Source organism: Colletotrichum godetiae (genome assembly GCF_030913485.1).
Source record: "Colletotrichum godetiae strain CBS 193.32 chromosome Unknown BDP55scaffold_3, whole genome shotgun sequence".
NCBI classification, from domain to species: domain Eukaryota; kingdom Fungi; phylum Ascomycota; class Sordariomycetes; order Glomerellales; family Glomerellaceae; genus Colletotrichum; species Colletotrichum godetiae.
The window spans coordinates 1241545-1254679 of NW_026851251.1; the positions used below are offsets into that span (position 1 = coordinate 1241545).

General features: G+C 53.5%; 4 protein-coding genes across 4 annotated transcripts; all 4 read right to left on the minus strand.

Moving 5' to 3' along the window:
- Positions 1 to 1180: 1180 nt before the first annotated feature.
- Positions 1181 to 1816, minus strand: BDP55DRAFT_645578 (uncharacterized protein; the record flags this gene model as incomplete). Its single annotated transcript, XM_060573645.1, has 1 exon — positions 1181 to 1816. A coding segment is annotated over exon 1 (250 nt), but the record flags the coding sequence as incomplete, so codon positions are not given.
- A 3303-nt stretch (positions 1817 to 5119) lies between these two features.
- BDP55DRAFT_645586 (chaperonin 10-like protein) lies at positions 5120 to 5691 on the minus strand. Its single transcript, XM_060573646.1, has 2 exons — positions 5582 to 5691; positions 5120 to 5416 (listed from the first exon to the last, which is right to left on the minus strand). The coding sequence occupies exons 1-2, from the start codon at positions 5582 to 5584 to the stop codon at positions 5171 to 5173; spliced, it is 249 nt and encodes an 82-aa protein (XP_060435754.1). The 5' UTR covers positions 5585 to 5691; the 3' UTR covers positions 5120 to 5170.
- A 555-nt stretch (positions 5692 to 6246) lies between these two features.
- BDP55DRAFT_541188 (kinase-like domain-containing protein) lies at positions 6247 to 8926 on the minus strand (the record flags this gene model as incomplete). Its single annotated transcript, XM_060568193.1, has 4 exons — positions 6247 to 6554; positions 6612 to 6911; positions 6963 to 8304; positions 8669 to 8926. 4 exons carry the CDS (start codon positions 8924 to 8926, stop codon positions 6247 to 6249), a joined length of 2208 nt encoding a protein of 735 aa, XP_060435755.1.
- A 3450-nt stretch (positions 8927 to 12376) lies between these two features.
- On the minus strand, positions 12377 to 12974 carry BDP55DRAFT_541446 (ribosomal protein L11; the record flags this gene model as incomplete). Its single annotated transcript, XM_060568218.1, has 2 exons — positions 12377 to 12712; positions 12843 to 12974. 2 exons carry the CDS (start codon positions 12972 to 12974, stop codon positions 12377 to 12379), a joined length of 468 nt encoding a protein of 155 aa, XP_060435756.1.
- Between the last annotated feature and the right edge of the window lie 161 nt (positions 12975 to 13135).

Genomic DNA, 13135 nt, shown 5'->3' on the forward strand with positions numbered 1-13135 from the left:
GAGAGGCATTTCCCTCAGCCCTGGACCCTGGGGTCCGTGGCTTGCGGGTACGAATGGATAGCCGCGTCCACCCTCTCTCCTCCTCCTCCTCCTCCTCCTCCCCGAGTGCCCGAGTCCCCCGACAACGCGCACAGTCTGGACTCTCGGGACCTGCAGCGCTCTGCCCACAAGAATATACCAAGACCGGATCATCGTCATGGAAGGATGAAGAAGCCCGGTAGCTGCAGATGGAACCAGACATTGCTGCGCTAGAATCCTCCCCAAACGATATACCTACTCTGCTGGTACGGGTATGCGCGTGTAAACGCACCTCAGGAGTCAGGTCAGCTCAGCGGAGAGCGAGCAGGAAACGCGCAGAGCGGAAAGTTCAGACGCCGTTTTAAGATTCGTCGATCTCCCCTGGCACTAAACCACTTCGGCCCATCTCAAAAAGCCGAAATGGTGCAGATTCGCGTGTGACGCGCGAGGCTCAGGAGAAAGGAGGGGGTTTTACTCGAGTCAATACGGATGCTGTCAATCAACTCCCGCGAATACATATGATTCCACGGCACACCGTGATACCATACACAGTACACCAGATACGGACCGGAAAGCCAAGGGGCCCAGGGGCTCGGTAGATCGGGAGGGAGGCTATCACCAACTAAGAGCCTTGACATGCCCTACTTCAGCTTTAAACTCGTGTTTAGTTCCGTCTCTGCCGCCACAAGTTCGGCCGTTTGACCATGACACCAACGACAATTTGTCTCGAAAAGACGAGAAAAGGCAGGCTGGGCTGGGCTGGCTGGCTGTCTGTCGCCCGAAAGTTTCGCTTGGCTGCGTCGGTTGATCGTCTCGTTGACTGATTGGCGCAAGGGGTAGCGGGAACAATTTGAGAAGGGGGTTGGGAAGTGTTTGTATTAGCAGAAGGGGGGAGGAAAGAAGAAACAATCTGTCACTTGAGATCTCAGTCTGGAAGAGATCGCAGAAAATGAGACGAACCATCAATAAGACATTCACACGGGCAATTAATCAACTCCTGACGATCGGTTGATGGTTGGCTTCCCGTCGGGCACTCACACCAAACGCAGCTGTAGGCACTTCCATTTACTTCGTACATGTCTGTTGAGGTACATTAGCTAATACAGTACCAGCGAATAAGGCCTGGAATGACACCAGCACAGTACCTTAAGGTTAAAACCTTTAGGCAAACTGTTTTGAAACTTGGGAAACGCACCTTAACAGCAATTAACTAAGCTGCCAGGTAAGCTTGAACTGCAGACGGGAGTTGTAACGTACTAAACACATAAACTGGGCCGAGGACCCAGAAGCCACGCATGTCCCGGCACCATCAACTCTTGCATCTTTCCCACTTCCAACTCCTCGATCCAGTGTGTGCCAGTCTCCAGTTTACCAAGATCCAGAAAGTCCAAGAGTCCAGTCCAAGTTCTAGCCCATTCTACATCAACCGTGATTTGTGACGATTTTTTTCTACACTTCTCCAAATCTCCAGTAATCATTTCCCCAGGTTACATTACAGCGAAAGAAAACCAAAAACCACAAAAAAAAAAAGTCTTGTTTCTTCGTCGCGGACCAGTTGGTGGCCAGGCGTCACGCCCTGCCAAGAACCCACTCCAGATCCCACAGTCGAGCCTGCCAGGTAATCCGTACTCCGTAACCTGTCCCGAGCCGCTGTTTCGTTTTTGCCAATGGACTCTAGGCACATTCCACGGGAGCCACGCGAGGGCGAAAAAGACGAGACGAACGCTTTCCTCCAGCCGCATCCGATGTCTAAATCCAAACGAACCCAATCCGCCCCTTCGTTCCCGATTGGCAGCTGAATATGGCTAAATATCACACGCTGCCGCCAGCCGCCTTACTGCGTCAAACCTGCATCTCAGTACGGAGTAGGTTCCTCATGTTGCTTACTGACTCTGGCCGCCCCCCTCCGCCCCCCTTGAACATGCCCCCATACGCCTCCCAAGGGCCAAACCCCCCCTGAATCAGAACGAAAAGAGGACCAACAAACGACTGGCTCCCATTCATCGCTGACAAGCGTGACAAGATCCTCGAAAATCTCGCAGCCCAACCTTGTTCTCCACAGTTTCCGCGGTATCTCTCAGACTCTCCCCCTTCTTCGATCCATGATCCATGGATCCTTACCTTTTCTATGGATCTCCCTTGGTGGCCCGTGGGACGACATCACTGAGAATCCTCGAAAGTAAGAAAAAAAAAAAGGGGTGCCCATGCCTCTCTGGCGGTGCAGTGTCTAGACTTTCCGACTCGTGGTCTTTTACCGCCAACATCCAGCAGATATCCACCGTCTGCCCGGAACACCCGTGGGACCTTTCTTTCACTCACTGTTCCCAATCTCACTGGTACTCTCTCCTCACTCATTCAGCTGTCACTCTCACTCATTCCCTCTCCCGCGGACCATGACCATGGACCGTGGCCCGTGGGACCATGGGACCGCAGAACCGTGAATTTGTGAACCCATAACCCGTAAGATTCCCACTTTCCATGTGGACAATGCACAATCTCGGAGCGACTCCTCTTCATCCCATCATCCATAATCCATATCTCGCTTCTTTCTTGATTTGATCAAAGTTGTTTAATTATGTTTGTTCCGCTTACGGTTCCCCCCTTCTGCTTGTGTCCTGTCTTTTCTGCTTGTTTATCGCACGTATTACTGCCTTGTTCCTAGTTCATCCATACCCCCATAACGGACGAGGCTCAGCTGCGGGCAGTGGCCGCTGCACAAATTTTTACCTATTGTGTATCAACCATGCATCTCTGTTGATTTGTTTTCCAATTTTGTTCAAATCGTCCTAGGGTCGTGCTTGTCCATTCATCACCGGGGAAGAAGCCGCGTCCGAAAAAAAGACAATACTATTGTTCTCCCTCCCTCCCTCACCGAGACGGCGGGCCTAACTAGTAGATGGTCAGAGTCAGACACGTTTTCATCAACGAGCATTCCAGCACCGCCCAAAGTGCGACCAGGGGGAGAAAGAGAACAATGGGCAGTGAGGAGTGTAGAGTCGTCGCTGGTGAGACAGGAAACCGAACATGATAGAAATGACTCGGGCACAAGCCGAGCCTCAATGACACCCGCAGCCTACAGGTCCACGTCCACGGTCCGCAGCCCGCGTGCGCGGCGTCCCCAGATGAAATCTTGATTGCAATGCCAATATCAAGCAGTCTCTGTATCCATGTACTTCGTATGATTAAGTTCGCTCTCCGCCCACATCGCCCGTCCCGGATGGAATAGCTTGTTTGTCTTTGCACCGCCCACACTCGCGGGTCCAGCAGCAAAAAAAAAAAAAAAAAAATCATAACTCGGTCTCCCCTTACGTCTCGACTTGTCTTGTCTGATGCTTCCCGCTACGCCGCACCATTCCGAACTACAGTCAAACCTGCCAAGACAAAGTATCTCAGACATTGATCGGGTCTGAGAACCTCCTTAGGCTAAGTAGTCTTTAGACACCAAACAATTTTGTTTTGGTATGCACGTGTGCCCCTCGTATGTGCGCATCCGAGAGAGAGAGAGAGAGTAAGTGAGAGCGAGGGTTTGTGCTGCGGCTGCTTGCGCAAAACGATTTGTCCCGTCTTGGCGAAAAGGGATCAAGCCCGTCAACGTAGCGAGGTAGATGACGTACGTCATGTCGTGGCTGTTGGTTGTTTACTGCTACCTACTCTATGGAGTACGGGATGGGCTTTTGACAACTGAAAGTAAACCTTGCCTTCTTATGCCCCAATCTGTCAATTTTGTCTCTATGAGTCTGAATTGTCTCTGATCGGGCTCTCTGAGCCGACTCTGATTTGAGACCTACCATTCGATGCAGCGCCAGTTTCCCTTGCTTGGGTAACACTCACAGGCTTGACTCATCTGACTTGACCGGGTGCGTTCGGTGAACAGCATCTCGTGTTCGCGCCAGCCTCTCGATCGTGTCAAGGTGACAAGTCGGGATGGTTACGCCTATCTGGGGGTTCTAGTGGATGATATGACCTCCTTCGTAATTGGTGGTTGAGATGTCATGACGAGTTGTTCATCCTTTGTCCCTGATAGATGGAGACTCTCTGAGCCGTATTATGAGTAACACTTGTCTCTTCACTTGATTCGCTCATAGGAACTCCGGGACGGCAGTCATGCGTCAATGCTAGTTGTCAGATGCCACAACTCTGCTAAGCGCAACCACACCAGCCAACCAGAGCTCGCTACGAGAACATCACATCGGACGGCTCGAAGCATCAGGGAGAAGGAACTTGAATGGCAGAGAGGAGAGGTTTCTTTATGAATCAAAACCCACTGAGGGAGAAGCGGTTCCAGCTTATGACAAGAGCAGAAGTGAGGGGGGGAGGGCAAAGCTAGTGCCACTCTCCCCGAGTCTCGCCTCGTCACCCTTACTCGACTCATGGCCCCTTTGCCCCGTCTTCTAAGCAGTTCCCCGGTCTCCTCCATCGCGGACACCTACTATTACACCAAAATAGTCCCTATGCAAAAGGCCGGACCTGTCACTCCTTCCATAGTACAGTCTTTCCCAAGGTTGATGGGGGTTGAATATTCCAGGTAAATTGAATACTGGAAAAGATTATACACCCTCTCCCTTACTTCGCTCTCATTTTTAGAGTTTCTTTTGATACACGGTATTATACACACGTCAAAGACCTCGTGGGTATCTTTTTCAATTCTTTTGTAGTCGGTTTTTGGCACAGATTTCTCTCTTATGATGACTCGTTGATCTTGGCGAGGATCCTGGATGAAGGCATGGGCATTAGTAACCCTGTTTCCGTGGGGCACCATCCGCCAGCAATCGCTGGCTGAGAGGCGTATGTGGGAGGTGCTGAACTTACTCGCTGTCACGGAAGAGGTGGTACTCCTCCTCGCCGACCTTGACGGGGGAGCCGCCGAACTGCATCACATCTTGTCAATACATCGTGTCCACATGTTGCACCCGTTCAATCCCAACCGCGCCATCCTGTCCTCTCCCACCCCCCGTCACCTCATTACTCTAATTCCAGCTCCGCCGACATAATGCGGCGAAGGGTATCAATTAAAAGGGGCTCCAGGCCCTGCAGACTCCCGACGCTGCACGTTCACAGACCGGATGCAAGAGCAAAGAATGGGGGGGGGGGGGGGGGGGGGGGGGGGGGGAGGTTGACGATTGGCGCCGCTGTGGTTGATGTTGCTATGCCATCAGGATTGGAAACGTACCTGGGGGATCAGGACGCGGTCACCAGAGGCGACGCCCATGGGTAACCGCTTTCCGTCTCTGTCGAGGGCACCGGGGCCGACGGCGAGGACCTTGGCCTCGTTGAGCTCCTTGACGGAGGACTCGGGCAGGAAGATGCCGCTGGCGGTCTTGGTCTCAGCCTTGACGCGCTGGACGAGGACGCGGTCGAGGAGGGGCGCGAGGGCGCGGATGGAGCGGAAGGAGGCAGACTGCACGGCATCTAGTCAGCGAATATGTTCGTAGGATATTGAATTTCTGTCCAATGGCGGTAGACAATGCGAAGAGCCATTATGGGGGAGATGCCGGGCATGCGGCCGGCTGAAGGGGAAGGCTGCTGTCGAGACTGCTGCGTGGAATCGCGGGCGCCAACGTACCATTGTGACTGTTGAGATGAATTGACAGCTAGAGCGGCAACTTTCGTCTGTGTGGAGGAATTGGGCGGATGACGATCGGTGAAGTGTGAAGTCGATACGGGGAACGAACTTTAAGCCTTGAAGCTATTCCAAGAGCTTCCAGAATGTCAACAATTTTTTGGGCCGATCGGCCAAAGGATTTCCCGAAAGCCCCACCATTGCATACCCCTGGATATCGTCCGATTGGCTGCATATGCCGAGGAAGGAGAGCGTACTTACCAATCGACCGTATCGCATTCGACGATGTCCGGACAATGACCAACCATCTACGGATGTTTGGAGGAGGAGCTTCTCTCCCAAAGTACCTGGAACGGGACATATCTTTGCATCACTTGAACATAATCCAGGTCGACGATTGAGTCTTTACCGAATAACATTATCTACCTATCTAACCATTCAATCGCTTGATCCAAGGCCGTGAGCGGAGCCGCAACAGCATCTACAAAACGTCAAGACGGACTCCCATACCACCCAAGCTCCAATATCATCGCTGTTTCCTCAACTACGAGGGGCTCATATCATGCCACGTGTCTTCCACACCCTGTTCCGTTCCAAAAACCCATCTACAACCGATTAAACGCCTTTCAGACATGCAATTTGAGGTGACCGCGCCCGTGCAATGGCCCCTACTTCGGGGGCTGTGGTGGCTCAAGGGTGTGAATGTGATCCTCTGCGTGAACAACGCGGCCCGGCTCGGGTTGTTGGCAAATGACTGTGTTGGCAACCCAGGGCTCATCAAGAATTTCTTGCATCGTCGCACGATCCTTCACCTTGATCTCCAGCATGCGTCCAATGATGTGACGACTCTCGCGGGGAAGCAGACGCAAGATCCGCCAGGGACCTCTTATGACCTCCTTCTTGTCTGCTGGTTGCTGGCCGTCAGACTTTGTCGAAGTTTGCGTCGAGCTTCCTTGTGCTACACTCCCCTCGCCGTCTTTTTGAGCATCCTTCTGGTTCTCATTCTGGTTCTCCTTTTGGCTCTCCTTCTGACTTTCTTTTGGCTCGTGCTTGTGATGCTTGCCGTCCTCAAAAATGTCTCTCTGAGGGGTGTTGGAGAGGTCGTTGGCAGACTTTGACGGCATAATCAGCTTTTTGGGATCGTGTCCTGGTGTAGGCTCGGCAGCGAAAAGCTTGAATGAGTTGTCCGTCATGCGAGGGACCTTCCAAGGAAATCTGCGCAATGTCATGCAGCAAAAGATGATTGCCAATGACCAAATATCGACCGCTTGGGGATCGTACTTTCGCTCATCGTAAACTTCAGGGGCCAAGTAAGGATCAGAGCCCACGATGCCTATAATCAATCAGCCTATGCTTCGAAGCAAATATGAACAAAAAGACTAACCTGAAGCGAGGACAATGTCGCTCTCGAATGGGTACTTGTAGACATGGGCACTACCAAAGTCGATGATTTTCATAATCCCATGCTCACTGACCACGACGTTGTCAAGCTTCAGATCCCGATGAGCAAGACCCATGCTGTGTAAATAAGTCACGCCGTTGAGAATCTGCAAGAAGCAGCAGCCGACTTCCTCTCGCGTCATCTTACCAGTCATGACACACGCAAAAAGGTCAAATGGAGCGTACTCCATGACTTCGTACCACTTGCCCTTCTCCTGCAGAATATCCAATGTCTCGATGACATTCCCGTGGTGTAGAGTTGAGCCAACGCAGAACTCGGCCGTCAGCTTCTTGACGTACTCTTTCTCGGTTTCGTAAGAATGTCTCGGTCGGAATTCCTTCACGGCGAAAACGACACCATCATCACTGCGCTTCATCAAACGAACAGATCCTCCAGCGCCTGATCCAAGCACTCTGCCGAGCTTTCCGTACTTTGAAGTAAGTCCGTGGTCGTCTCCAAAGGGAACGTGTTGCGACCCTCTGGTAGGGGGTGTCTTGGTGCCCGAGCGGATTGAGGATGGTGAAGCTTCCCTCTTCATCTTGTGATGTCCGCCGACCTTGAAGAACCTCTTGAGGTCGGCAAAGGAGCCTTGTCTGCTCGTGATGCTAGCCGAGTCATCGTGAGGGACCTGCAGCTCGTCACCATGTCCTTTCATGCCCAAGAGCCCGGAGTGTCGCTTGTCGCTTGCTCGGCTCAGACTCGAAGTGGAACCAGATGGCGACCCGTGCTTATTCTTTCGGCGCGAGAAGACGAATCTTGAGTCGATTTGGCCCCGCTGAGGGGCCGGAGCCGGCGGTTGGCGTTTGTGAGCCGCATAAGGGTCGTTGGCATCTCCGCCTGGCGTCATCGGCTTGGAGTAGTACAGTGAGGCCCGGGATGGACTAGATTCTCGTGAAACCGGCACTGATCCTCCAGGACCAACAGAGAACATTCCCCTCCTATGCGACCTCGCGTCGTGTGGTTGGTCTTCTGCTGAAGCTGACCGCTGAGGTACCTCCTCCGTCGACTTTCCTCGGACGGGCAATTGTTTCCTGGTTGATGATGGTGGTGAATCCTGGGAGGACGAGGCCTGCGGAGTGATGACATGGGGGTCGCTCGTAGATGACTTGCGATCGTCATTTTGATCTCTGCTCTTCCTGGCTGTCGGGTCTGAGGGATCGGTCCCCGCCGGGGTCAGGGGAGGTGACTGCATCGGATGCGCCGGACCAAACCGCGGCGATTTCGGTCCACTGGAGTTCGGGGTCGGCAGTCGACTGTTGTCGGAGTCTTCCTCTCGTGAGCCGACCTATAGGTGCCGGTGGTTAGTATGAAGCAAGTTGTGCAGGCTGGTGCGTGCGATGCAATGGCCGAGTGGTGTTGTCATGACAGGTTGGGGGGTAAGTGGGATGAGCATGAGACTGATCATTAGAGGATCCGACGAGGAGCTCCATCGAGAAGAAGCCTCAGATGATTATAGCGAAGACGAGGTGAGATGTTTGGGGAAGACAAGTCTGAACGTCGAGGCAGTGTTGGTTGGGTGGAGGGGTAAGGTAGGTATGAGACTTTGAAACACAAGGCATCAGGGCGGACGCCCAAGCCAACAGGAAACAACTTCAAGAAGCTCCGAGACCACGCATAAAGTGAAGGGTTATGACGGACAGACTACTTACGCGTGATGCAGGTAGTGAGTATGGTTCGAAGCCAAAGACGTTCATCCGGCGCTGCTGCAACGGTGCACCTTGGAGGGACTTTGAGAGAGCTCTAATCTGATCGGGCGTTACTTCGGCCAAGGACCCTTCGCCGTCTCCGGTAGCGGCGTCAGCGTCGGTGGGAGAAAGAGTCTCGGTGGGTGATGTCGTGGTGACGGTTGGCGTTATCTCTTCGACGGAAGAAGCGAAGCGGACGGCGGGAGTATCTTGAGGGGGCATCTTGTCGTCTTTGTGGAGATTTGGGTTATCTGGAGGATTGTGGGTGATTTCTAGGCATTGCGCACAGCGGTCAGCACAAGACGGGATCTGCGTTGAGGGTAAGGTGCAGGCTTGGGGCATGAGCGTGAAGTGTGAGGGTGGGCGTGGACGTGGGACATTGGGCGAGTGAGTGTTTGTTTGACTGTGACATGCGCAACAGACGAACCGAGGGCGGGGTTGCGCGCGCCGGAACAGACGGAAGGATATGGCGTTTGTACCTGGGACTTTGACGTCCTCTTTCTGAGGATCGCGGGCAGGAGACGGGGTAGCCATGGGCTTAGCTGGAGCTGCGGGCAGTGACTGTTTATCGTCTGCAGCTTCTCTGGAGTCGAAAAAGGGACGATGATGACAGTAGACGGCGGGGAAGAGGAGCAAGAGGAAAGAAAACCAAGACCAAACGACGACAACTCGAAGGGCCGGGCTTGGGAAAGAGAAAAGTACGGATACCCAGGACTGGATGAGTGTGGATGCCAATTGCGGATGGTGGGGCACTTTGAGATGCACTAAGACCAAGAGTCAATGGAAGTACCTAATCACTGCGTATCCGTACCTTGCCTCATGAGAAGGTACTGGTCAAAATGCACGGCATGGGTAAGTGTTACAAAATATCAAAGGGCCTAGCCGGAGGATCTTTCCCTGCCCTGTGATGTGACATGTACTATTTAACAACGTTGTCGCATGCTCTAGGTTCTCATCTCACGTCTTTCTCGCCCTGTATTGATCTGGCTCAAGACTCGGATGGATGAAAAGGCGATGAACGAGGTCACCTGAAGAGACATGGCCGGCATGTAGACACCGGGACCCGAGGGGGAAAGTATTAAAGTGACCCCGAACCCGGTACAGATACGTGTCGCGGAATCTCGAGTGCGCTGTTCACGGGTCCGTCTGACCTCCCGTAACCCGCGCCGAGCCAGGTACCTACTGTGGTAGGTACGGTGTTGTAGTAGGGTCAGTAAGTAGACGATACCTCTGCTGAGTGAGTGAGCCTGAAAAGGATGCAATCTGAATGGTCAACAGGATCGTTATCCATTCCTTATCGGGGAAGCGGTGGATTGGATAAGACACGGTGACATGGCATTGGAGCACCAGGGCCGCCGAAAGGGAGCCGAGAGAAGGGGGGGGGGGCGTTACTACCTAGGCTGGAGACTGGAGGTTTTTTTTTTTTACGGCTTGGGAACGGGACAAATACTTGGCAGTACCCCCAAAAACCATGGATGCATTGCGCGTATCTGCATCAGGAACCCGGCCGAAGGAGAGAAGGCCCTTGCCTGCCCTGCCAGCCTGGCAGCTCCTGCCTGTCCCTGTGGTGATCGGAATGTTCTATTTTTTTCTACCTCATGACAAGCCGCTTCTAATTATCTAGTCTTAGATCATTCATGGACCGTCGGTCATCGGCTTTTTCCAAGATCCCTCCCGAAAGTCCCTGCCTTCAGGGCTTCAATGTGCCCCCAATTTGCGCCAAGGGCTGGTTTCTCGGCTTCGCATCCGTGACACATGCGACAGCTGTGAGGCGTTATTATTCGGCGGCTCGGCCGTACCTATTGGTAACATTTGAACCGTTTTTACGAACCTCGCAGGACACCAACGAGCGCGCAATCATGGATGTTGATGGTATTTGCCTGCTTCGGCTGCGGCCCGGTCTCCACACCAGGCCGATGACTCTTTCAATTTCTCGCGCCTCTTGAAAATATTTTCTTCTGGTTCAGGTCCTTCATTGCGCCGACGATAACCAGGGCATGCCCGTCCACAAGGTCAACGAACGCCAATGCGCGCCAGATTATTTGACAATGCACCTTTTGCCTAGGCCGGGACGAACGAGTCAAGCCCGCCAGGAAACAAACGCACACCAATCCCAAGTCGTCTTCGCCCTCCGTCAGGCTTCAACAAACGAACAACAGATCACCTCTGGGAAGTTTGAACGCACATCCGACGGCCCACCAAAAACTCCGTCATCCACCGGCTTACACGAGCCGTGAGTTCCAGCTCTCTGTCAGCTTCCGGCAAGCAAAGGCAGGACGGAGGTTCTGATGGAGTGATGGACAGGAACAGACGGAGCTTTGCCCCCGCTCTTCCCCAGCTGCCCACTAGCCCGAGACACACTTTCAGAGCACATGCCGAGACGTACCTTAACTGGCCTGCCTTTCGTCCCGCCCTTCCGCCCTACGAACACCGCCGCATCTCCGGTTCCAGACCGACGAGCCCAGCTGCCCCAGCACAGTGGCGTGGTTGCTGATGTGTTGCATCTGCAGCATGAAAACGGCCACTGTTCCGTCACATCACCGGCTTCGAATCGGTCCCACACTCATGAGGCTTGGAGGCGTTCTCGCAGATGACAGGCTGCTGCTGATGGAACCCTTTATTCAGGCACGCTGCAATAGAGGGCCGCTTTCCAGGGGCACCAGGTGGGCAAACCATCTCCATCGGCATTGCCCTGGCATTGTCTAGATCTGGGCCTGCATTTCATCGCAACCAGCGGGCCTCCACCGATAGAGCTCAAGCACCTGCCGCCGGGACCCGTTACCCAATGCTACACAGTAAGCACTTTCTCGCGCGACCTTCTCAGAGGAAGCTTCGCACCATGGGACAGGGAAGAAACTGCCTGCGACACACCTCACCAACCATGAGGAGGAAGACGTGTAAGCTTCCATTCTCAACAGTTTTGTCGATCTCGATTGCGAAGCTTCGGGAGATTTTGAGCCAGCTCTTCTCCACCGATGTGCTGGCTTTGCCGCTTGCATGTCAGTTCTAAACCGCTGATCGCAGATCTTACTTTGGGCCGACCTTGTCAACTTGTTCCCCAATACCTACTCTTGTCTACGATGAGGCTTTCCCCTCACACCCTCTCCATTCGACTTACAGAGTTCTGGCTGGGCTACAGTCCAACTCGCCCTGCGTTCTACTCAAGCAGGCGTACCACAATTGGCATTTCGTCAGTCCTTGAGTTTTATGTCTATTCTTCCCTCTCGATTTCTTGGACAACGACCAGGCGGCTACCTATCTAGTCGTTTCGGGCTCTCACGGATGGTCATTGTACACGCACCATCGTGCGCAAGGAGAAGCGTGAGAACGGACTTCGCCTCAAAACGAGACATATGTTCAACGTCACTGCTCAGTTGGGACTTCTGGGGCGCATGAAGCATCCCTTCAGGCGTGCCATGTTCCGACCACGCGGCGCTAGTGTATGAACGTTTTTTTGTCGCCGTGCTCTGCATTTGCTTGGCTGTTGAGATTCTCATCGTACAGTACCTCCTGTCTGCTATTCTAACCTCGCCTCGCTCGCCTCGATCCTCCAATAATTGTACATGGGCACGCTCTTCTTCGTCTGAGATGGTATACAAGTGGATGCTTTCTTTCCGCGCCTGACTCCGTTTTTATACGTGGTTGAAAATAGACTGTTGCAGGACACGTGCTCTATGGCACGACGTTGATACCAATGGACTTGCACTGATAGATGACGGAGCGGCAGATGGCCTCGAGGCTGAGACCCGATAAACGCATTTCCGTCTGCTTGATCTTGGCGATCTCGTAGACGTGCTTCAAGCTGACAGTGCCGACCGTCTCCTTTCCGGGGTTCGTTGCGCCCTTCCGCTTGCCCTTCTTGCTGACCGGCACCTCGGCGGCGTTTAGGAGAAGCCACGATGTGTGAGGTGTGCGGATGTCAAAGTGGAATGATCGGTCGCCTCGGACAGTAACTCGGCAGGGCATCGGCGTGCCGGTGATAATGTGTGCTGTTCTTGCATTGAACTCCTATGGATTGAGCAAAGACACGTTTGTTAGCATTGATCTTAACCATGGCATAACCGCCCCCTTAAAAGCACAGATGTTGGGCAGAGAGTGGCATGTGTTGCTTCATCAGAGTCCTAAGGGCAAGTCTCACCTTGCAAAAGTCCATCGACTTGACACCCTTGCTACCCAGCGCAGGACCAACGGGGGGACTCGGGCTGGCCTGCCCAGCGCCCACGATGAGCTTCACAACCTGGTCGGCAATCGTCGCTCCTCTCTTGGACATGGTGGCGGATATACAGACAAAGTCTGCTCGTTGGGGGAAAGAGGGAGTGCGGGTGGGTGGTGATGGACAGGTATATTGCGCCGCGCGACAGACAACCAAGCTTCAATCAATCAATCAGATGCTGCACCTTTTCGGAGGTGGAAAATTTAGGAGCCTTGGAT